This window comes from Crinia signifera, chromosome 6 (genome assembly GCF_055691185.1).
Source record: "Crinia signifera chromosome 6, ASM5569118v1, whole genome shotgun sequence".
Classification (NCBI taxonomy): domain Eukaryota; kingdom Metazoa; phylum Chordata; class Amphibia; order Anura; family Myobatrachidae; genus Crinia; species Crinia signifera.
The window spans coordinates 168,120,213-168,144,790 of NC_139222.1; the positions used below are offsets into that span (position 1 = coordinate 168,120,213).

The window sequence follows — 24,578 nt, forward strand, 5'->3', positions numbered from 1 at the left end:
CTCTAAGCTTAGCTCACACGACTCATGAGTCGTGCAGGGCTGCTGTGCCTTGGACGAATCCCTGAGCCTGCAGTGAGAGTTGAGACAGTTCTCACTGTGTGCAGGCTCAGTTATTCAGTAGTGATCTGATGACTCGCTGATGGATCAGAATCAGCAGCAGCCTCCGCAGTGCACTGTGCTCAGCTCAGCCAGTGTGACTGTGGCACACCCCCTGCAGGCTAATAGGGGATGATATATAGATATATATATATATATATCTATAGATTATATATCTATAGATATTCATCTTTATATATCTATAGATATATATTTGTAAATCCAAGACCACCAGAATATTTAAATAAAAATTGTAAATTACATAGTAATTACATAACACTGAATCTATGTTGGTATATTATTAACATTCATTGCATAAGCAGCTGCCTGCCTCTGCCAGATGAACTGCACAATCATTATTAAAGCTGGTTCGGTTACTAAGCAGCAGCAAGGGGACTGAGCCTCTGCAGCTCCCTAATGTGTTGTGAGCCTTGCACTGTCTCTCTGTGCCTGCCCTGCTTCAATTCCAAATGAGTTGTGATCCAAGCCACTGTCTTATTTCCTGTCTGCCAGCACACTGAGCCTCTGCAACTCACTAAGAGTTGTGAGCCAAGCCACTGTCTTATTTCCTGTCTTCCCTGCACACTGAGTGACTGAGCCTCTGCAACTCACTAAGAGTTGTGAGCCAAGCCACTGTCTTATTTCCTGTCTGCCAGCACACTGAGCCTCTGCAACTCACTAAGAGTTGTGAGCCAAGCCACTGTCTTATTTCCTGTCTTCCCTGCACACTGAGTGACTGAGCCTCTGCAACTCACTAAGAGTTGTGAGCCAAGCCACTGTCTTATTTCCTGTCTGCCAGCACACTGAGCCTCTGCAACTCACTAAGAGTTGTGAGCCAAGCCACTGTCTTATTTCCTGTCTGCCAGCACACTGAGCCTCTGCAACTCACTAAGAGTTGTGAGCCAAGCCACTGTCTTACTTCCTGTCTGCCAGCTCACTGAGCCTCTGCAACTCACTAAGAGTTGTGAGCCAAGCCACTGTCTTACTTCCTGTCTGCCAGCTCACTGAGCCTCTGCAACTCACTAAGAGTTGTGAGCCAAGCCACTGTCTTACTTCCTGTCTTCCCTGCACACTGAGTGACTGAGCCTCTGCAACTCACTGAGTGTGCTGTGAGCCCTGCACTGTCTCCCTGTGCCTGCAATTCCACACTACTCATGAGCCAAGCCACTGACTAACATCCTGTCTGCCTGCACACAGCACACACTGAGGGACAGAGACTCTGCAAGTCCCTGAGTGTGCTGTGAGCCCTGCACTGTCTCCCTGTGCCTGTAATTCCATATGAGTCGTGACTCGAGAGTCGAGTCACTGACTCAACACACTTTACTGAGCTGAGCCGTGCGACTCAACTCATTCCAATGAATCGTACTGCCCATCTCTAGTCACAAAGGGAAAAGACTGGAAAATCTCAGCATCCCAGATTCCACTCCTGATTGGCCGCTTGTAGCAGCAGGCGGGACCTTCTGACGTCACATGCTCAGACATCAGGTGCCGTATCTAGAAAGACATCTCTATCTGCCAATCGCTGCGTCTGCCTTCCGATGAAATAACGCCTAACGGTATAAAGCAACCTATCAGCGAGCAGCAGAGGCGAGGCCCATTATATAAATGCCGCAACAGTGAGCCGGTGGACTTACAATTGCTGCGTATTGGAGTAATGACAACTACATCCATGTTTTCCGGCCTGGACCCAGAGGGCCGTAGCAGTTCAAGGTAACGCTCACCCCCGCGGTGGGTCTCTTTTTAGAGGGTTCTTTATAACGGTGTCCGGTCTTCTGTATCCTCTTGTGGTGGCCTTATCCCGGCACATGCTGTCTGCTTGGGGATATTTCTCTAGGAGTGCATTCGTGGCTTACACCGCTGTGGCACTAATTCTCACAGCAGGCAGCACTATTTCCACTGAAGCTTTGGCAATGCAATGATTCTAGGCTGTGCCACTGCTTTATCTGCGGCGTACATCATGTGTAATGCTAGGCCGGGTAACACGCCCTGCCGGTACCGGGTAACACGCCCTGCTGCCGGTACTGCTCAGATGCTGAGTATGTGCCAGTTGTTATCCGTCCCTAGCAGTATCACCGCCCTAGCTGGCAGCTAGCGACCATCTGCTGACCGCTACAAAATGACTTGTCACTGATGCCTTGAGCGGTGTTGTGTGAGACTGGGGTTGGGTACCGCTACAGCCGCACACATGTGCTAGATAAGATGATGGCCCTGCCATTCTCTGGTCCTTTGTGTGCGCAGGAAATATGCAGATGGGTGTTACCCCTGATGCTCTGGTTTAGGAAGACTGCTTAAGTGGAAATATTGTTCCTACTTCAGTCTATAACAATCTGCTTATGGGTTATGTAAAGGTGAAGCTGTAAGTCTAGCAGTCTGCTTTAGTGGTATTGTGCATCCTTACTTAAACTAATGGTCTCCAATTTTTAGGCTATCCATACAGAGCTGATTTAAAAGGATCCTGTAGACCAGCTGGTGTGATCTGCTGATTGGCATTGATCTGTGATCTGTGAGGATTTTGGAAATTAAGCATGTTAAAAATGCCTGATTCTGCTGTCCCACCAGGATTTTTTTATGTTCCTATTTAATATAATACCCCTTTCTCACCAGCCTAAATTCCCAGGTTGAGTCCGGGAACAACCCGGTACTATCTCTGGTGTGAAAGGTACCCGGGACAACCGGGCTAATTTGCAGGCAATCCAACCCTTCTAGGTAGCAGGGTTGTTCCTGGGGACCTGGCTGGTGTGAATGGGTTGCCAGGTCCTGTGTCCTGTCCAGCGGGGATTTTATGCAGGCGCAAATGACGGGATAGCCGGTGGATAATGAGGACACAGCTCTCCGTGAGGGCTCGGGAGAGCTGCATCATCTTCATCCGCCGCCTGTCCCGTCATTTGCGCCACCTGTGTGGATCCCTGGCTTGTGCGGAGGACCAGCAACCGGGGTGAGTATTCTCCCCACCTCCGCCACCGACTGCCCGACGTCATCCTGCCGACTGCCCCCCTCCTCCCCACCTCCTGCCGGCCTCCTTCCTGTCCCTTCACACACCAGAAAATGCAGGGACTTTTCTGGTGTGACTGGGTCCAAACCTGGGAATGTCCCGGGATTGTCCCTGCATTTCTGGTGTGAAAGGGATATTAATGTTATCATTGGGGGGTTGCCACAATACATTGTAGATATATGGGTGCCTTAAGGCCACAATGTGCCCTAGGCAAGATACTGGTTTAATGGGACTGGACCAAAACGTACAATCTTGAAGGGTTATATGACTGTGCATACAATCAGTCAATGTGTGGCCCAGTGGGTCAAATGGTTGGTTTTCTAGTCAGATGTGCTGCACATCTGATCAGTCGTGATTGGAAGCAAACTGCTTTTTAAGCACATGCAATTGGTCATTTGCTGGCTCATACAACAGGTGTCATTTGAGTGTATGCACCTAAACTGCCAATTTTAAGACTACGAGTTGTATGCAGCGGCTGGATCTTTCAATGGATTGTGCCAAAAAAACGATTCATGAGTCGGACTTCCTGGGTGCTGATGGGAAGTATGGACACAATCATGACTGAGCAGGTGGTTTGGATTTATGGTCTGCATAAATCAGATCTCTCCTTTCCACAGTTTACTTTATGAATGTCCTCACCTTTATTCTAGTATGTTTTAAGTTGGGGGTTGATTTCTCTCATGTTAAGTCAATGTTCTGATTGCTTGTTTTGTTCGGGTTCACTGGTATTTTGACTGAAGGTCCAGTATGTGAAATCTATTTGAACACTAGTTTTACAGTGATAAACAGGACATGGTTGTATACTTGTAGCTAGGGTGGCCAATCCCAGGATTTGGCACCAAAATGTCTGGGATACTCCAATTTCGGGATGCAGTCTAATGCCAGGCAGCTTCTGAGCACCAACTCAGAAGCTGCGCAGCGTGACCTTTTACTGTCACACTGCGCAGGCTGCAGCCTCCTGCTACAGATAACCACTCCAAGTCTCCCCTCCTGCCCAGCTAGTGCTCCTTTACCTACCTGGAGGCACCAGGCAAGCACCACCGCAGCGCTGCTGTCTGCCCGGCTGCCACGCACTGGCCCACGTAGGGGTGGACAGGGTGTGTTTCTTTTAGTGATGCCAAGATTGAGCATTTTTTAATCCCGGGATTTAGAAAAATGCCCTGGGTTTGCATCTCTAGCACTCTGATTATATAGATCAGGCATTCCTAACCTCTATCCTTAATATGGTGATATCCAGGCGTGTACACAGGTGCCATAATCAGTACCTGTTTTGACTCAACGTCTGTGCTGAATCCTGGTTAATACTAAAATCTGCACTTGAGGCCCAAGGTTAGGAATGCTTGATAGACTTGATCAGTGGTCTCCAAATGTTTTTTTTTTTTTATTTGGGGGGGGGGGTGCACGTAAGCTACTCAAGACAAAATAAACTGCCTGAACAGCTACTAAAAAAAATAATCTGCATAATTGAAAAATGCCCTTTACACGCTGTGCCAAAATAGCCCAGACACTATGCCACACACTGCAATGTCCAATATGCTTCATTCATACCTCCCAACACTGGAGGCAGAGAAGGGACATCTGCGTGTGTAGAAGGGACATCTGCGTGTGCCGAAGGCATGCGTCCAAAATTAGGGGTGAGGACCTACTATCATGGTACTCAGAGCTGCTGGCCATGCCCCCGGCCTGTGAATAGATGCTGTTCCATATATACATACCACCAGCAGTGATAGTTACACAATGCCCCTAGAATGCCATTCTAAATAAATAAGCTTGCAGTACGCATGCCAAAAAATGTGCTGCTGGGAAATCCTGGCACAACTCACCATTGTTGCTCATGATTGGCTGACGGCCCAGTCAAAGGGATACACTGAAGGGAAGGAGACACATGATGCGCTCCCCTCCCCTCAGAAGGGGCGGGCAACATGGACAAGCCACTTGGCTCGCTCCTCAAGTGATGGGTTGGTGACCACTGGACCAGACTATGTGCTGTAGATGTATTTTATGCTAAGTAGTCTACCCTATGCTTGTGGTTTGTCTGTTTTTTTTTTTTTTAAGAGAACAAATGTGTATAGTTACAGAATTGGAGCAGCCTAAATGGAAGCACGTACAGTAGATAGGACATTGGGATCCATTAATCAAGGAGTATTTGTGGGATATCCCCTGAGCCTGCAAATGTTAATTATCCCAGGGATGTATCTACAGGGGATGACGGCAGGCTAATCCAATGGCAAATTTACCAAACGGTTTGGTCTTTGTAGTTGATGCTATCTGCAAATGGTGTTAGCATTTGTAGCCTATGGGCTGCATTCCTCAAAGGTACTGGAAGATCAATAGGAATCCTCCCTGATATAAGTCCCTTACAGATGTATTTATTGCATTAGCAATCACTACTTCTACACTCAGGGCTGGCCTATTGGGGTTCCTACATGTGGGTTTTTCTTGCTCAGTGCTGGAGCTTGTACCCAAGCAGAGTACAGGAGGTAAAGCTGCATAGAGAACTGGATGCAAGCACTGAAGGGTTATCTGCTCCTCAGTCAGGATATGCTGGTGTCCAAGGCCTGGGCTTTCTTAGGGTGCAGGACCAAATTCCTTACCCCCCTGTTAAGTATTTACTTGCAGCTGTGCTGGTCACCTCCCCTTACAGTAATTTACAATTTAACTAAAAAAAGTATTAGTAATGCAAATGACAGGCAGTCCCCCTAGGTTCCACCAGGCCCTAGGAGTCAACCCACACTGGTATGCAGCTAGGATGCCAGTGTTCAATATACATACACCAGCATCCTGCCTGCAGTCAAGATGGCAGCAGCATCCTGATCCTTCGCATTTTCCATGCCTGCCAAAAAAAGCCAGCATCCATATCAGTGAGTATATGGGAAGGGGGTTGGGCTGAGGCACTAGTGGGAGTACTTAAGGTTAGGTGTGTGGGGTAGGTTTAAGTAGGGCTGTAGCATGGTGAGATGGTGACTCTACATGTCAGGATGCCAAGGTCTGTCTTTAGACCTCTTGTATCCCCTACCACTGGTATGGTTAGTATCCTATCAGTTGTACACCTGATGTACTCACAATATACTGTTGGTTGCAGAGTTTCCTGATTTAATCCTTCAAAAGTACCCAATCCCCCGCCCCTGGTTTATCACATAATGTGTACCCAGCACTACTACACCTTTCACTTTCACTGCCCTGGCACAGTATGCTATAACTGCTATGATCTGTAGTCCGTCTTTGGTCTTCAGGAACTCCAGCCCCCCTTTAGAGTATCGAAGAGAATTCTTGCACTTCTTTATAAGCAGCTTTCTTTTTATGGGATATTTCAAATAGTGGTGATCTCATCCCTGTGAGTAACTACACAGTACTTGTGGTATTGCCAGAATGATTTGTTTGCAGCTCTATAGGGCGGAATACAAAAACCAGGAGTCCCTGCAAGATCAGGCCAGCAATTATGCCATTGCAACAGTGGGATGAGGTTGACATTCCAGCAGTCGGAATGCTTGCATTCAGTATACAGATGCTGGCATCTCAATCCCCCTCAACAGCAGTACTTGAATCAATCAGGATCCTGAGGACAGAATAGACAGCTGGGAATATTATTGGTTAAGTATGAAGGTTTCCTTCCAAGACCCTGATGGGGTCAGTATTACCACTGGCATCATAAACCCTGGGATAGCACATGTATCCCACAACAGCAACTCTCCCCAAAATGAACACCATCTAAGCTTCTGTGTCTAGCACTTATTAAACATAGGAATACAATTTAGTTTTAAGGTTCTACAAACTCAAGGAACTTTAACTGTCCGTGTTCATATCCATACGTGTGCACATATAAAATAATCATACAAATGGAGTTACTAATTAAGTGACCAGTGCTTAAGCATGGGGGACCTTAAAAGCTGGCCTGTTTTTAAGGTTACGTTGAGGTCTGAGGTTGGGCTGTTAACATGCACTAGGTTTAGCCACACAAAGCTGCTAAAGTACTGCAAAAAGTGTGGTTTGGACTTGCAAACAGAACACTCCTAGCCAAGTTCTACTGTGGAATCTAGCAGAAATGTCACTGCTGGTGGCAGGTGCACCCATGAGGCAGCAGAATCTTATTACCCCAATGTTTGTGTAGCTGGAAAGGGGTTAATTGGAAACACTCATGTAGGGATGATTGGCAACCATATATACTTAAATTGCTGCATTTATCCATCAAAAGCATCAGACACTTTAGGTACGTACACACGTACAGATTTTCTGTCTGATCTATCTGGTGGGAACAAAAACCTGGATATGTATGGGAGCCACTGACAATCAAAAATTTCCAACCAAATGCAGGAAAACAGAAAAAAAATATATGCTTGAATAAATTTATTATATTAGAATGATTAAACAATTTGTCTGACTGATCACTGTCTGTTTTCAAGTGTTTGGGAACAATTTTTTGATTGTCAGTTGCTTCCATACATTTCCAGGTTTTTGTTCCCACCAGAAAGATCAGACAGAAAATCTGTACGTGTGTACGCACCTTTAGGCTGATGGCCCTGAGAGCTTATTACCTGTTATCTAATTAGCCTCAATAATGCTGCTTTCAGACCGCATCTCTGGCTTTGACCCTGTGTTTGGAAACGTTTCCAAAAACGGGTCTTCCAGATAAAACCCCTTTCACACCGCAGCACTTAAACGGTATATTACCGTTTAAGTGCCGATTTTTTTTGACACTGGCAGACCTGTTTTTGGAAACTTTCCAAATACAGGGTCAAAGCCAGTGCAGCCTTCAGCCCTCCCCTCCGTGCAGCTCCCCCCCCCCCCCGCGCGTGTCGACGCCCCCCACACGTGTCGACGTGCGCCCCCCGTGTCGACACCTCCGTTGTGGATCCCGGCACTGCAGCTCAGTATGCTCGGAAAGCACTTATGAAAAAAGTGTCTTCCAGAAAATGGCTGCCCCATAGGAAACCCTGTTTAAAAAAACTGTCTTTCGTATGGGGGCAGCCATTTTCTGAAAAGCACTTTTTTCATAAGTGCTTTCCGAGCATACTGAGCTGCAGTGCCGGGAACCACAACGGAGATACCGGCACGGGGTAAGTCGACGCGGGGGGCGTCGACACGCGCGCGGGGGTATCGACAGGGGGGGGGCTCCAGTGCTGTGAATACTTAATGAGCGCTCATTAAGTATTCACCGTGCTGAATTTAGAACCCAGCTCATTGGCTGGGTCCTAAATACCGTTTCAGAACCGATTTTGAGCCTAAAATACCGGTTCTGAAATGGGTAGGACCCTGCATTTTAACCGGTTAGAAAAAACGTTTTTTTTCTAACCGGTTAAGTGGTCCTGCACCTTTCAGACCGCACACATTACCGTTTTAAAACCGTAAAAAAACGGCAATATACCGTTTTTAAAGTGCGGTCTGAAAGGGACATAAGTTGTCAAAACTGGGACTGCATTGGGTGAAAACAGGTTTCACTGAACCTGTGTTCACTGACAAACTCTTCAGATGTTTAAACAATGGTAATTGGGTACCATTCCTTTAGTTTGTCTGTAGGGTATTAAACTTTTAGCTAAATATATAATTGAAGACATTTGGCTTATCAAACAATGGGGCACATGTATAAAGAGATAAACATCCAGCCAATCATCTAACTGCCATGTTACAGGCAGTGTTTGAAAAAAGTCAGTAAGGAGCTGGTTGTTTATCTCTCATTCTCACCCTTGCATTTATCTTTTGTTAAGGCTTAATACATCTGCCCCATTGCAAGCTATTACAACAGTGCTAAAAGTAGGTGTTGAGCAACAGACAAGCCTTCATCAGACTTGTATGGTTACGTAGATCTATACAGCATGCTTGTTTTTGTTTTATAATGTAATTATGGCATTTCCTTTTACTAATATCCTTTCCTGTGCTGACACTTCATTTTGGGTGGGGTTGTTTGAGCACTTTCTGGTGGTATGTTGCTGAACTGTACATGTTGAATTACTAGGTGGGAGCAGTCAATATTTCAGTCCCATTTGGGTGAGGCACATCAGCTGTTCTATTCCCAGAGCATATTGGGGTTGACCTAACAAAAGAAATGTCTGATGCACAGGCCTTGAATAAGAAATGCAGGCCAGAAATACTGTTCTCTAATTGCATGCTTTGAGAACTCTTAACTGGCACAGGGTCTCAAACTGTCCTCAGAACCCCACACAGTGCATGTTTTCCAGGTCTCAATACAGAATAAAGTGAAATTAGTTCCACCTGTGGCTATAATAAAATGTGTTGGTATTGAGTACACTGGGTCACCAGCTGGATGACCTGAAAAATAAACTGTTGTGGGGTCCTTAAGACTGGGTTTGAGAACGAAGTGTAATTGCCCCTTATGCTTGAGTAATATGAAGCGGTGACTCTGGCACAGCTCCATATCCATTTAGTGAGATGAGGATGTAAAATTTTGCTGATGGCCTGTTTTTACTTGGGTGCCGGATGACTGCCCAACAGTCAGGATTCTGATGAGTACCAACAGTCTGCATCCTGACTGTTTTCAATGCCCAACAGTTGGTATCCTGACTCCATAGAAGAATAGAACCTAGGGCAGTGGTAGCCAACCCTAGCCCTCGAGAGCTACCAACAGTTCAAATTTTCGACACAACCTAGCTGCTGCACTCATTAATCACTGACACATTTTAAGATACACAGATGGAGCTAATTAGCTCACTTGTGATTCTGTGAGGTGACCTGCAAAACACTGTTGGTAGCACTCGAGGACTAGGGTTGGCTACCCCAGGCTAGGGCAAGCCTGCAAGGGGCCTCTGCACTCGCCCCCAAGTCGGAGCACCGGCAGTTTGATTCCGATGACTGGATACTGACCTTCGGTATCCTGATTGTCAGACCACCACTTGACCCCAGTTTCTTTGTGTAGAGCCTACTGTATTCACTTGCCCTCTAGGTATGTGCAGTCTAGTAAGAAAGCCATAATCTTAACGATAACAAGGGTACCTTTCCTCTTATTCTGAACATGTGGTTTTTGCCTTTTAACAGTAATGCCAAGTCCCCAGACTTGTTTTTATTTAAAAATTGGTCTAATATGGGCATGTTAGTGGTGGTCTTGGCTTAGTAAGCAATCTTGTGCTGAATAAATTTGTCTTGGCTGCACATGAGTTGATTTTAATGTAGGCTATGCATTCGAATTATAACAAATGCATATTTACATGGGGAGCCTGCTATGTTAAAGGGAACTAAAATTTTGTGGTGTACACACTGAGCAATTTGGCCATGTGATCTTGACTAGATACTCCAAAATCGCTTTGAAGGTGACTCTTATCGCCTGGCGGTATACTGTGCAGGCAAGGTAACGTCAACGAAGCAGCCGCATAGTGTATTTGGCTGTAGCTGGGTATGGCAGGATGCAGCTAACAAGTCGCAGATAGACTGCTAACTGCATCTTTGCTGTCAATCTCCATGCCTCAAGCCCATGTCCATAGCTAGCTTAACTGCCATACACACTAGGCAATATTCACAATATCGCCTAGTATGTAAAAAATAAAAATAAAAAAAATCAAAATAAAAAAAATCAATGTCAACTATGAACATTCCCACACGAACAACCCCCTCCCTTATCTGGACATGTTCAAATGAGGGAGGTCCTCATTAATGACAGCCATATTTATATAGCTCACATATATTTTACAGAACATTCCTATAATTCAAATTATTTGTCAGTGACATGAGCAGAACCAGAGCTTGTGGCGTCCAGTGATACAATATGTGGACAAACAGAAGCAACTCCTATCACCACATAATTGACCCTAAGGTTTGCTTATAATACAATTTTTACTTTAGGAAAACCACAACTCTAAATCCACTTTTTGCCTAGTGGAGTCATGAATAAAATTCTGATACTCTAGGTTTAATTTCTTGGGAGCCAATTAACCTAGCAGTATATTTTTGGGCTGTAGGAGGAAACTGGGATAAACCCACGCAAACATGGGGAGAATATAAAAACTCCACACAATTTCAGCCATAGTGGAAATCAAACCCCTGACCTCAGCACTTTGATGTAGTAATGCCAACAACTACGCTGCCCGAGACCGGCTGCAGCATGACCCTGGCATCTGAGTGTATGCACTTGCCGATGCTATGTTTAGATGTTGGAGGAGATCGGGTAATGTGTATGGGGCTTAAAGCGCCATACACTAGGCGCTATGGCATGAAGTGTTAACACAGTATCATTAAATGCATGCTCCCACACATTGGTAACAACCTCTCCCTCATCCTGCATGCTCAGACGAGGGAAATCCTCTTTAACAGCTTGACTGTCACTACCCCGCCATCGTTTGCTTCCCCTCCAGCAAGTGAATATGCAAGTGCTAATGCCAGCTCCCTGCTGCCAATGAGTTTGCTAATGTGTAGGAGGTTTAGCTGCTATGGCCGCAATGTACCAGAGAAATGGGTGCACTGATGGCACCTCTTGACCATTAACGTCTCAAGTAAAGATTTTCAGGAAAGTGTAATGTTTGTTACAGTATTTTTTAAGCCACACCACTGCATATCCTTGATATGAATTGCCACTTTGATCTTTATAGATGGCTTCTGCTTTTATTTCAGACAATATACCGTATATACTCGAGTATAAGTCGACCCGAATATAAGCCGAGGCACCTAATTTTACAACAAAAAACTGGGAAAACTTATTGACTCAAGTGGGACCCTCACTCGAGTATAAGCCGAGGGGGGCTTTTTCAGCATAAAAAATGTTCTGAAAAAGTAGGCTTATACTCGAGTATATATGGTAAACCTTATTTCATTGGCTAACGGACATCATAGTAAAGGCCCATGCACTAGCCAATCTTCAGCTCATAATGGCACGCTTTTGCCATTTTGAGTGACTTTGAGCTTGGTTGCCTAGTGTGTATGCCCCAGCAATGGACAGCTAGTAGTGATGCAAGGTGGTCCATCTGCTGGTTTTAAAAGTACATCTAGCGGTGTTGGCTGGTTTTTCAGCTATTGCTAGGTGTGTACGGCCACCAGGCTGAAAGATAAGTCACTTTCAGCCTGGCTGACCGCCCCACTCCCACATGCATACCCACCCTAGCAACACCCCTGCTTCCTCGTCCATCCACGCAGCTTGGCAGAACATCCCGCTCCTTCCTCTTACTCCAACATTTGGAGAATACACACCACTGGCCACCAATGCTATTTATAAGCCAGTGATATATACATTGCTGGCACATGTCTTAGCAGTGCTGTGATTAGAATAGCTTGGGGAGCCTGTATTGCTACATGTTCACGTGCATTGACCAGTGTAAAAAGGGTATTGTAATATTGATCATGGTAAGATATTGAAAATTCTTTCTACAGATGTAGATGCAGTATTTAGTGGACGTTGGTTACCTTGGCAATATATTTGTTAACCTGACCACTGCTCACCTGTGACTTCTGCTTACTTTGTAAGTGGGCAAGGGTTTAAAAAAAAATAAAGTGGTACAAGACCAATACACAGGTCTTTCTCCTTCAGGCTTAGAACTTATGTACTACAGTGGCCAGTTGTAGGATCCCAGGATTTGGCCTCAAAAATGGCATGATTTCAGGATATGCCAGGCGGCATCTGAGCAGATGCTGCCTGGCTTCTTGCATCCCAGCTGTGTGGCTCTTCAGAGTGAAAAGGTATGTGCCAGTCATGCTGCCCAAGCCGCACAGCCTACCTCTATCCTGGGCACGCTTTTTGCCTGCCCTGTTCCTCTACATCTTACCAAGCTCCCAGCTGCACATGTAAGTAAATGTGGGGTGGTTTTATTATGGAAGCTAATCCTGGGAATACCAGGATTGGTCAGTTTCAATCCCAATTCCTAGGATTGAAGAAAATGCCCCAGTATTGGATTCTCTAGTGTGTAAAAGTACCAGCTTTCATGGCAAACTAGAATGTTTAATATTCAGAATACACTTAAAACGAACACCTAACACTGGTTGAGAGCCCAGGCCAAAAGAGGATTTGAAGTGCAAAACTTCTAATGTTCAGAAGTGTGGATTCTATTCTGCTGGCTTCCCCTCCTGACATGATGCCCATGGACATGTTTCTGAATAAGGCAAATCACACCAGCTAAAGTTAATTCTTGTTAGAGATGTGCAGGTTTGGTTTTACTCCGTTCTTATTGGCTATCCAAAACAAGAACCATAAAACCAAACATTCACATCTCTAATTCTTGTACACTTAAAATCTGCTTTAAGCCATGGTTGCCTACCTGACCCTCTCGTTTAGGGAGAAAATGCTCTGTTCCTGGACTTCCCTGGTAATGTATGATTGCCATCACCTGTGGTGAACCACCTTTCTTATCCATCATACATTACCAGGGAAGCCCAGGAACAGAGCATTTTCTCCCTGAAGGAGAGGGTCAAGTAGGCAACCCTGCTTTAAGCCATGATAAAAAATAAATGTAATGCGTATCTTAAATACTCAATGAGGTATATACTAAAGTATGGTTTAAGCACTGGTGGAAGCTGTGTGTTTATTACATTACCTAATAAACTGCTTATAGGCATTTACAAATCATACTCTAGGGGTGCACACTTGTTTCATTGTATCAAGAGCTCAGCTATAACCATGTTTCTTTGTATGTGCGTAGTATAATGAAGTAGGATCATAGGATACTATTAATCAGGCATGTCCAACCTGCGGCCCTCCAGAACTACACATCCCAGCATGCCTTGCCATAGTATTGCTTTTAGGGAATGCTAAAACTATTGCAAGGCATGCTGGGATGTGTAGTTTCACAACAGCTGGAGGGCCGCAGGTCGGACATGCCTGCTATTAATGAAATTGGGGTCTCCTGCAAGTGGCTGACACCACCCAAATATGATATTTCACTAATTTTTTTGTTATATTGATTTAGTCAGTCAATAAAGAATCAGCTCAGTTGACTAATGACCAAAGTGATTCTGTGGAGGATCACAAGTGGTGCTCATTGATAAGTGTATCAGCTCATATAGTCACTTTAAATAATATATTTTAATTTTTGTTCTAGTGTCAAATCATGGTCCAGCTGCAGATTGACTAATTGCAGCACCATATTCCTTGTACATAAATCCTCATTCTCTGTTATAGTATTACTTATTATGGTCCAGTTGTAGCTTGTTTGGCCTTAGTATCATATTTATTGCACACAAATCTTTACTGCTGTATTAATTTATACAGTGTTAGGAGAGCATAGGCATAATGTTTGCACATGTAAGCACGAAGTAGCTCCTGCAGTGGCAATTACAACAATCTGCATCATTTTCTTCACCTATACACATCACATTTCGTTCCGAAATATAATTTCTTCTTTTTTTTTTTTTGATATTTTATATTTTTTCTTGGTATTTTCCTTTCATTTCTTGTTCTCCAGGAGAGATTGGGCTGTACAGTGTATTGTCTTTTAATATGTATGAATAAAACTTAAACAATTTTAACAGTAAAAGTTAGTGCCCCTAAAGAGTTATCTATCTTGTTCTTAAATATAAGGCATTTACAAATCTACAGCTGTCCTCATATATTGCCTCAATAGGCCTTGCAGCAGAGATGCAGTCAGCTGACAGGTCCTGTGCAATGCCATTATTGCTGGGTCTTTCCAAAAGGTCTTATTTGCGTTACTATGTGCACAAGCAGGCGCTGACTAGATATGACATGCCTGTATTTCATGTGCAAATGCATACAAAAGGTAAGGTGTTCTAAGAAAACACTGCAGCCATGGTAGCACAGAATATATGCCACATCCTTTTACTCAACATAAGCTGCTGTGTCCTAGTCACACCATTTTGCAAATGCAACTTATTGTAATGGATAGTCATGCCATGACTTCATTTGAAGGGCTGATTAATATGCAATGAGGCTAGTTGTATGTGCATGCCTGTGTTAAGCCACTTGGGAGAATCCTTAGGGAAGGTTTGTTAAACGCTTTGCAGCTTGTAAATGGAAATAACTTGGCCTACGACACCTTCTAGCAGAGCCCTAAACATGGAATCTTGCCTTTTTTACTTTCTTTAGGATCCTGAGACCTCCAGGTGGAGGGTCCAGCTTCTCTTTTGGAGTTGGTGATCAGCAGACTCAACAACCTGCTAGACGGCACAAGATGGCTTCCAACATATTTGGCATTCCAGACAAAGAACCACTGCCCGCACCTTGTGCTGTTGAAACGGGTATGTTTGGCTCTTGGAGTAGTGACATGTAAAAGAATGGTCACCAGCACATAAAATGCTTCCTGACCAGTGTAAAGGGCTGTTGTTGGGAGATCTTAACTAAGTGTTTTTTTTTTTTTTGCTTAGTCAAAATCAGCCAGTCGCTGCCAGAGAAGCCGGCTGGCCTTCACCAGCAGCAGCCCATGTGTACAGCCAAATAGACTCTGCAGCGTCTACCAATAATTTTCTTGTCTGCAGTGTCTAATCGACTGGACGATGGCCATACTGCAATGCCGCACATTGCTATCACTTATTCTGTACTTACAGGGGTGATTCAGGGACACATTCAAAGGGATGTTGGCAATGTATTTGGACTTCTGCTTCCACCTCTCATGGGGTTCAAGCAGAAACTGGTCAACTAGGGCAGTGCATACACCATGGGGCACTACAGTAGAAAACCAGTGTTCCCAACACCTGCAAGTACCAGCATTGTCCATCTTAGCAGGGTGCGGATTTGAATGGCTATTCAGTGCTTGGAGAATAGTTATGTCCTAATTTGTAAAGTTTCATTCTTCCCATTTGTCCCTTCCTATGACTTAAGGGTCAATCGATATCTAATAAACATTGATTTTACCTCACCATCTCCAGTTCTGTTATTTTGTATGTTTCTTAAACTACATGTATACTCTCCATATGCCAAATTTTTTTGAAACTTTATATAGCTAGAATTTTTGGAATCTGCGTGAGATGTATAAAGCAAGTCAGTCGTATCAGATATTTTGTTGTGTTACCTAAATTAAAGTAAAATGGTATCATGCTTTATACCTAAATAAAAAAAATTGGAACCTTTTTGTAATACTAAATTACAGTATTTTTTGCAAAGTCTTTAGACCAGTGCTCAAAGTGGGGATATGGACAACTAAAGGAAGTAGCTATGCATGAGACTAAGGTGCAGGCTCTGGAAAAGGGTGTGTGGCCACTTGAAAGGGGGTGTCCCTTATACCCCACAATAGTAGGACACCTTCTACTATCTAGTGCTGGGGTAGCCAACTCCAATCCTCGAGCTACCAACAGTTAGTTTTCCAGATCTCCTCACATAATCACAAGTGAAGTAATTGGATCTACCTGTGGATCTTTTTAAACGTGTTAGTGAGTAATGAGTGCACCTGGGCAGCAGCTAGGTTGTCTGGAAAATGTGAACTGTTGGTAGCTCTCGAGGACTGGAGTTGGCTAACCCTGATCTAGTACTAGTGCCCCTTAAACACTATGCCACATGATACGAGCCAAAATTCAAGGACTGCAAGAGTAAAAGCAGGGACCTACAAGTGGGAGAGAAAGGCAATAGTGTGTGATTACCTTACTTTAGGCTGTAATCTGCAGTAGTTGCGTAGGAGGCTGCATTTGGCAGTGCGAAGTAGGCTTTGGTTGGGACAGATGACCATGACAAGCAGAGGGAAACAGGCTGAGTGATTGGACAGAAGGTGCAAAGCAGTGGGCAACAGGGACATGGTAATCGAGATTAGGTGCTACCGAGAGCAACAGAAAGGCAGAGTGACGGAGAGAGTATGACCAGCTTTGGGTGACTGAGGGTAACGGGGAGGTAGAGTGACAGGGAAATGTCCGGCAGAGTGTCAGGGGCTATTGTGTGCTTGCAGAAAGATGGTCCCCTAAGGGACACAGGCGCTGGTGGTGGTTCAAATCTCAGCTGCTGTGCAAAAGTGGGGTAGTTAATCCCACAAACAAGAAAAGAAAGTGGTGGCACAGCGCTAGTTTGAGGAGTAATAACCATGGGATTAAGAATTTAATTTTAATTAAAGCATATAAAAATTAATTAAATAAAGAATGACATATAAATCAAGGTATTTGTAATAAAATAATCTCACGGTCAGGATGGATATCAGAGGCACCAAGGATTGGAAACTGTATTGAGATTCCTATAGAATTTGACGGCAGATAAGAACCACTTGGCCCATCTAGTCTGCCCCTTTTTTAAACATGTTTCCTCAAACCATATTTGATCCTTTTTTTTTTTTTGTAAGGATATCAATATGCTTATCCCAAGCATGTTTAAATTGTACTACTTTATTTGCGTCTACCACCTCTGATGGTAGGCTATTCCACTTATCTACTACTCTTTCTGTGAAGTAATTCTTCCTCACATTTCCCCTGAATCTTCCTCCCTCTAGTTTCAGTGCATGTCCTCGTGTTCTGTTGCTCCTCTTCCTGTGAAGAATGTCTCCCACCTGTACCTTGTTAAAGCCCTTGATATATTTGAAAGTTTCTATCATGTCCCCCCTTTCCCTTCTCTGCTCTAAAGTATACATATTTAGATCTTTTAGTCTTTCCTGGTATGTTTTGTGATGTAGGCCATGCACCATTTTAGTTGCCCTTCTTTGTACAATCTCTAATGTATTTATATCCTCCTGGAGATATGGCCTCCAGAACTAACACAATACTCTAGGTGAGGCCGTACCAATGACTTTCTACAGCTGATACCTCTCCCTATGCAACAAAGCATCTGACATGCCTTCATTGCTTTGTTACATTGCCTACCTGCTTTTAAGTCCCCTGAAATAGTGACACCTAGATCCCACTCTTCCTCAGTAGTTTCCATTATAGTGCCATTTATACTATATTCAGTCTTTGGATTTCTGAGACCCAAGTGCATGATTTTGCATTTTTTGGCATTCAACTGTAGTTGCCATGCTCTTGACCATTCCTCTAATCTACCTAGATCCTCAATCATTTGTTTTACCCCTCCTGGTTACCCTGTTGCATACCTTTGTGTCATCTGCAAAAAGGCACATTTTACCCTCAATTCCATTTGCAATATCACCAATAAAGATATTAAAAAGCACCGGTCCAAGCACAGATCCCTGGGGTACTCCACTTGTAACCTTTCCCTCCTTTGACTGTACTCCGTTTACTACAACTCTGTTTTCTGTCCTGCAACCACGCTCTTATCCATTCAACTATCTTAGAATCCAATCCCAAGCTTAACAGTCTGCGATGTGGGGCAGTGTCAAAAGCTTTACAAAAGTCTAGATAAGCTACATCTACAGCCCCACCTTGATCTATTACTTTAGTCACAGTCAAAAAAGTCAATAAGATTTGTTTGACATGATCTTCCCCCAGTAAACTGGACTAAATAGCAGTTAGGAGTAGGGATGGGATGCCAATCTTTTATTTTATTTTTATTAAATGTTCAAATCTGGGATTTAAGTAGGGATTGCTGTTTGAAAAATGGGGATATGTGAAGGTAGCAGTGAGGCAGGAGGGCTGGACACACAGGATGGCTGTAAGTGTACATAAATAGCATTTGATTAGGCAGCCATAGGGTTCGATCCGATTAACCCTGACCTGTACGGATGATTTGAGAGTTGCAAATCACGACACCAGGCACACTTTACGGCGGGCTGAATTCACTGAACTTCCATAGGGGTGTGAGCAAATTCAGCCCTGCGAAGAATACCAGTTAGGGTTAATTCAGCTGCCGTTCAACTTTAAAATGGCCCCTGAACACAACTTGCACCCTTCGGGGCTAATAGGATCGACCCCCATAGAGATGCATACAGCACCCGCAGCTATGATTGGCTGGCATTGTGATTGAAATTCCACTGTCCTTGTCGAAGTGCCATAGACACGGGGCCAAATAGCTTGTGCCCTCGCAATACCTGTAGTCACCTGGCAGTCTGCATTCCTGCAGACTGGGTAGGGGCAGCTTATCAGCATTTTGGCAGCACAGGGACTGGAACCCTGTCACTGTCTGGGAGTGGTGCACAACAGGAAAGATTACCTATTCCTGGAATGCCCTGCTCAGACTCTGCCATGAAGATAAAAGGTATATTTCAAATGTGCAGGCCAATTGAAGCTACTTCTGCGTCCACGTCCCTGATTGGCTGGCAGCCGGCGCTACATTTGAACCTTCTCTATGGCTGCGGTTTAGCGACACACTAGTGACACCCCCACACCAGCTTCTGAGCCAAGTGTCACTGGTGCTCAACTCTGAATGGCATAACTGCAAATGCACAATTTAATCCCAGGATTGGAGGTTTCTATCCTGGGGTTCAAATTCCAGCATCATGGGCTGAGATCCTGATCTCACAGCTGTCCCACTAGATCCTGCCTGATGTAATTTATCGAATGCTCCATTAAGATACTAATAGCCATGGGGGGAATGCTTAAGCTCAGTCTCCTGTGTTGGTGAGCTGAAATGCATTCAGTAAGCCATTTGGGCAGCCAAATGGCACTTCAGTTTGCCCAGTAGTTTATATGCTTTATGTAGCTAAAGCTGTTCTACAGATGAATCTATCCTCATCCTTGCTGGCGATCCACCAGCAGCATGGCGCCGCTATCTGACTGACGCGCGTGCGTCCCCCACGCACGTCACAGTATCCGGGCGGCGAGGCGGACGCATTACTGTCCGCCTCCCGCTCGAGGGGCAGGGGGGGACCCGAGGAGGCTACAGGGGGGGAGGGGGGGTGCGGTCGCCCGGTGTGGGCACGGGGCGACCGAGGGCAGCACCGTCGGAAGGGGACGCGCGCACCTCGTGCGCGCGTCCCCTTCTGCCATACAGATGGCGGCGGGGCAGGGGATGGCGATGCCTGCAAAGATGAATCCCGCTACATCTGTATTTGGGCACATTATGATGTATTAAGCCACATGTCTTCAACCTGTGGCCCTCCAGATGTTGTAGAACTACATGTCCCAGCATGCCCTGTCAGTTTTGGCATGCTCTCATAGGAAAAAATGTGGCAATGCATGTTGGAACATGTAGTTTCACAACATCTGGAGGGCCACAGGTTGAAGACCCATGTATTAAGCCTTAACAAGAGATAAATGCAAGGGTGATAAGGAGAGATAAACGTCCAGCCAATCAGCTCCTTACTGACTTTTTTTAAACACAGCCTGTAACATGGCAGTTAGCAGGTGATTGGCTGGACGTTTATCTCTCCTCATCACCGTTGGATTTATCTCTTGTTAGCTTAATACATCTGCCCCATTGTGTGAAAACTGAATAGGAAGGTCAGACTTTAAGGTATGCATACAGTGCGATTAACTCCATGCTTTTTGTGCTAGATCAGATGCAATCTATTACTAAAACCTTAAGCCATGGGTCTTCAAACTGTGGCCCTCCAGATGTTGTGAAACTACAAATCCCAGCATGCCTTGCCACAGTTTTGCTATAAGGAAGTGTTAAAACTGTGGCAAGGCATGCTGGGATTTGTAGTTTCACAACATCTGGAGGGCCACAGTTTGAAGACCCATGCCTTAAGCCAACTTATTCAGTCAGGATATATTAGCTGTTCAATTGAATGACAGATACATAAGTATAAGAACAGGGTTGCTAAGAAGCTTCCCCCTCCTTGTACTATGGCAATAAAAGCACATTCCATGGCTCCATGTGGGTCCCACTATTCAGTAGTTAATGTTTATGCTCCACTAGAGGAACTGAACCAGATAGCAGCCATAGTTACCTGCTTGCATTGATACAAGGGCTTATATCCATAGTTAATGCTTTGGTTTGAAGGTATGACCTTTGTCCTATGTCTTGCAGTAATTCCAGAAAGTGCAGCTTGTGGAGACTCTGAAGATGCTCTTGCACACAGAACGTATACACAGGGGGAATACATTGATGCTGTAGATAACATGGTTTGTATTAACCTTTTTTGCAGCCGTCTTAACAGCCACATGTAATACTTTGTGCCTCTTTCTAGTGAAATAGGAATGAGAACCTATCCTAAAAATGGAGTAGAACTTGACCAGCCTTTGCAGGCATAACTAATGCATAAACATTGTGTAACAGGCTAGGACTGTTCTATGTCCAATACCTTAACTTGTGGCATGCTTATGTACAGTCTTGTATCTAACTTTCTACTTGATGTGCTCCTAACTTTACACTGTTGAATTAATGTTAAGACTTGGAAATCTTTACGGTCTTGTTAGTAAAATGTTTCAAACAATTTATTCAATGACAATTGACTGCAATACAAACAAGAGATGTGTCATTGACTAAACCAGTGCATGAGGTTGAGTCAGTTTCATTCCTCATGTGTCACTTCCTGTGGCTTGGTTAGAACTTTCTATTGGAATGCATTGACCTACTGGACCTGCAGTTATCCCTTTGATTACAGAGGGGAGGAGAGGGCTATAATTTAGTAACATGGCAACTATGCATTAGTAGTTGACTTGTGTTTAATGTAAACACCCACTGGTATGTGTTTGCTACTAATTTGTAGCAATGTAAGTGAGTTAACAAAGATATACTTTCGCTGTTTAAGAATGCAAACCTGATGAAAGCAGTCATCCATTTATGCAGGTTACATCCAATTACTATTGGGTAGTTTAAGGCTCATCCCACCCCTTTAGAAAGTTTTGGGTGTTAAAATGTAACCCTCAGATGACCATACGACATTGGTCAACATTATTGGCAGTGCTACAGAACTTGCTTTATGTCCTTTAAACACTTAATGATAGAATTCAGTGACATCACCAGGACCCCAGCTGATCAGTCACTGACCAGATAACCTATCGCAGACTCATCTGAACAGTCAAATCTGACTATATGCGGGAGCGCTCATCATTGACAATATGGTGGGTACCCACTGAATGATGTGCAATATCTTAATGATACTGATATCATCATGCATATTAACACAATTGAATTGGTATATTGTCTGGGCCCTTAATCCATTATTTAATGTGATGCACATCCCAATGTGCCACCATTTTAGCCTGCTGGATTTGCGCAGCAGATGCTGTGGAACTATACATTCTAGCATGGAGTGCCACATGAATACTCATGGTCTAAAGTTATTTCATTTGATTTATTTCAGAGGTTTCCAAAAATTCATCGACTGGGACCATTGTGGTACCTTGATAATATATCTGTCCTGTCCCTCCGCAAGTGACTTAATTAGTACCTCTGTCAATTTGATTTTTACTTTTGCCCATATGATGCCAAACTGCTGTTCATATAAGCAAACTAGTTACCAGTTGAAAGAATCAATATGTATGGCCACCTTTATGTAGAAAAGTTTCTACTTTACTGCCCACCTGGAAGTATAAGATTTCTAAAAGAATTGGGAACAGTGAGTATATCTGCATGTGAAGTTTCTTCTGTGGATAATCACAGCACTTACAGTGGTTACTACCCTTGAAGCATAAATTTGATCTGTATTCACTTTGCTTTATGTATATTAATTCTAAGCTTCTCTATTTTAGGTTGAAGCAGATGTACCTGGTAAGTACAAATTGCATTAATGCTCCATTTTATAAACCAGTTCCTGTTATGTTAACCCTTTACAACAGCGGTGGCCAAACCTGTCCTCAAGATCTACCAACAGTTCATGTTGCTCAGGCAACCTGTGGATCTATAAATCCTTAGTTAGACTGCATCTCAAATATAGAGTACAATTCTGGGCCCCACACTATAAAAAGGACATCCTAGAATTAGAAAAAATCCAAAGAGCCGCAAAGCTTATTAGGGGAATAGGGAATTTAAGTTACGAGGAAAGAGTAAGCAATTTGGGAATATTTACACTGGAGAAGAGATGTTTAAGGGGGGACATGCTCAACATGTGTAACTGTTAGGGGCCAGTATAATGAACTGTCAAACACCCTTTTTTCCGCTAGAAAGGAATCTAGGACACGAGTTTAGATTAGAAGAAAAAGATTTTGTTAATCTAGAAGCGAAAATTTATTTAGTCAGAGCAGTCAAACTTTAGAACTCTCTTCCTGGAGAAGTGGTGTCGTCAAACACTAAATATGTTTAGCCAATAAATGTTTATCCAATCTTATTTTAAACATCCATGGATACAAATAAGTAACATAATCGGTCTTTAAAATATCAGAACCTGCTATACAAAAAGGGATAAACTATTCTAAAAATAGGTTGCACTAGATCAGGAGTGAGGAACCTCAGGACCGTATGCGGCCCCTGTAGCCAGTTAGAGTGGTCTGCCCTCCCGCCTGGTGGCTTTGCGGGGAGTCAAGTACAGGGGAATTCTCACGTGAGGTTGTTGTTTCTCGCGAGACTCCTCTTAATCAACAGCAACTGGAGACTCAGTCCTATTCGGTGGCAGCCGCCGGAGCATGGGACGGCTGCAGCAGGACAATTTGCAAGAGAAATTCTTAAATATTTTTTTCCCCATACAAACGACCCTTTGCACCAAAAAGGTTCCCCCACCCCTGAACTAGATGGACGCAAGTCTTTATTCAGTCTCACCTACTATATAGTAGGAATGAATGCAGCATGTTTAAACATGTGACATTTACTAATGACTACAGCTGTGCACCAGCTAGTTGACTTGGAAAACATGGACCATTGATCTGACTGGATTGGCCACCCTTGCTTTACAGTGTATGTACTGTACACTTGGGTTTTTGTATTTAAAACTTTTCTATTTATAACAGTTATTTTTCTCTGCAGAAACAATGGATTCTGGAAAAGCTTCCCTAGCTGCTGCAGACCCTGAGCCCACTCCTCCTGCAGTACCCAGCAGAAGAAACCCTCCAGGAGGAAAATCCAGTCTGATCTTGGGCTAAACAAATCTGCACTACTTCAGCATTTTCATATGTTTGACTGTACATGTTTTCTTGTTTCGAAGCACTTTGTCTTTTTTTTGTTCTTTTACTTTTTTTTTTTTTTGTAAGACTGTTTTCCTGACTCTAATGGAAGATGGTAGCTTTCTTTTCTAGTATAAATGTTTTTATTTCACATAATAAAGAATGTTTAAGTGTATGCTCCTAGCTTTCACTTACATGAAAATGTTTGTCATTCATTCTTTACTAAACTGTAACGAATCTTGAATGATGGTATTTAATGCCTATTGAACTACTGGCATGTAAAGATTCAGTGTAGTAAGTGTTCTTACAAAATAACTCTCAACCTTCCCACAAACTACTACTTTGGTGTGTTGGGCAGAATGACCTAGGCTCTGGTTGTATTAAGCTGCATACACATTAAAATTGAACTGTAAATGATGTGGATCATTGGTTCTGAACAACAAATATCACATTGTCTAGTATGCATGCTGCCATGATAGATGGCATTCCTGTTGATTGCTACTTTGACTGATCTCTTGTTAAGGCAGGAAGATATGTATGTATTTATGACGCCGTACTCCTGTATGTGGCCACTGGACTTCTGTAAGATTGCAGGGTATATGAACTATATCCAGGAGTTCCAGGGAAATTGACAACCTTGCACATAGCATTGCTCAATGTGTGGCTTAAATGAGTCAAGGGTTTCTCCAAGATGGCACACTTGTGGGGCTAGAGGAATGGTACAATCAATAATGAGACTGTGGGGGAAGTTGGCAGGATTATCGATGCAGTCTTAAGTGTACACTGAGATTTACTTTCTATTCAGATTAAATTACACTGTGCT

General features: G+C 43.8%; 1 protein-coding gene across 1 annotated transcript; it reads left to right on the forward strand.

Moving 5' to 3' along the window:
• Positions 1 to 1,652: 1,652 nt before the first annotated feature.
• On the forward strand, positions 1,653 to 23,957 carry JPT1 (Jupiter microtubule associated homolog 1). The gene is made up of 5 exons (XM_083148041.1): positions 1,653 to 1,806; positions 15,057 to 15,208; positions 20,745 to 20,839; positions 22,412 to 22,430; positions 23,619 to 23,957. Exons 1-5 carry the CDS (start codon positions 1,751 to 1,753, stop codon positions 23,732 to 23,734), a joined length of 438 nt encoding a protein of 145 aa, XP_083004167.1. The 5' UTR covers positions 1,653 to 1,750; the 3' UTR covers positions 23,735 to 23,957.
• Positions 23,958 to 24,578: the final 621 nt, after the last annotated feature.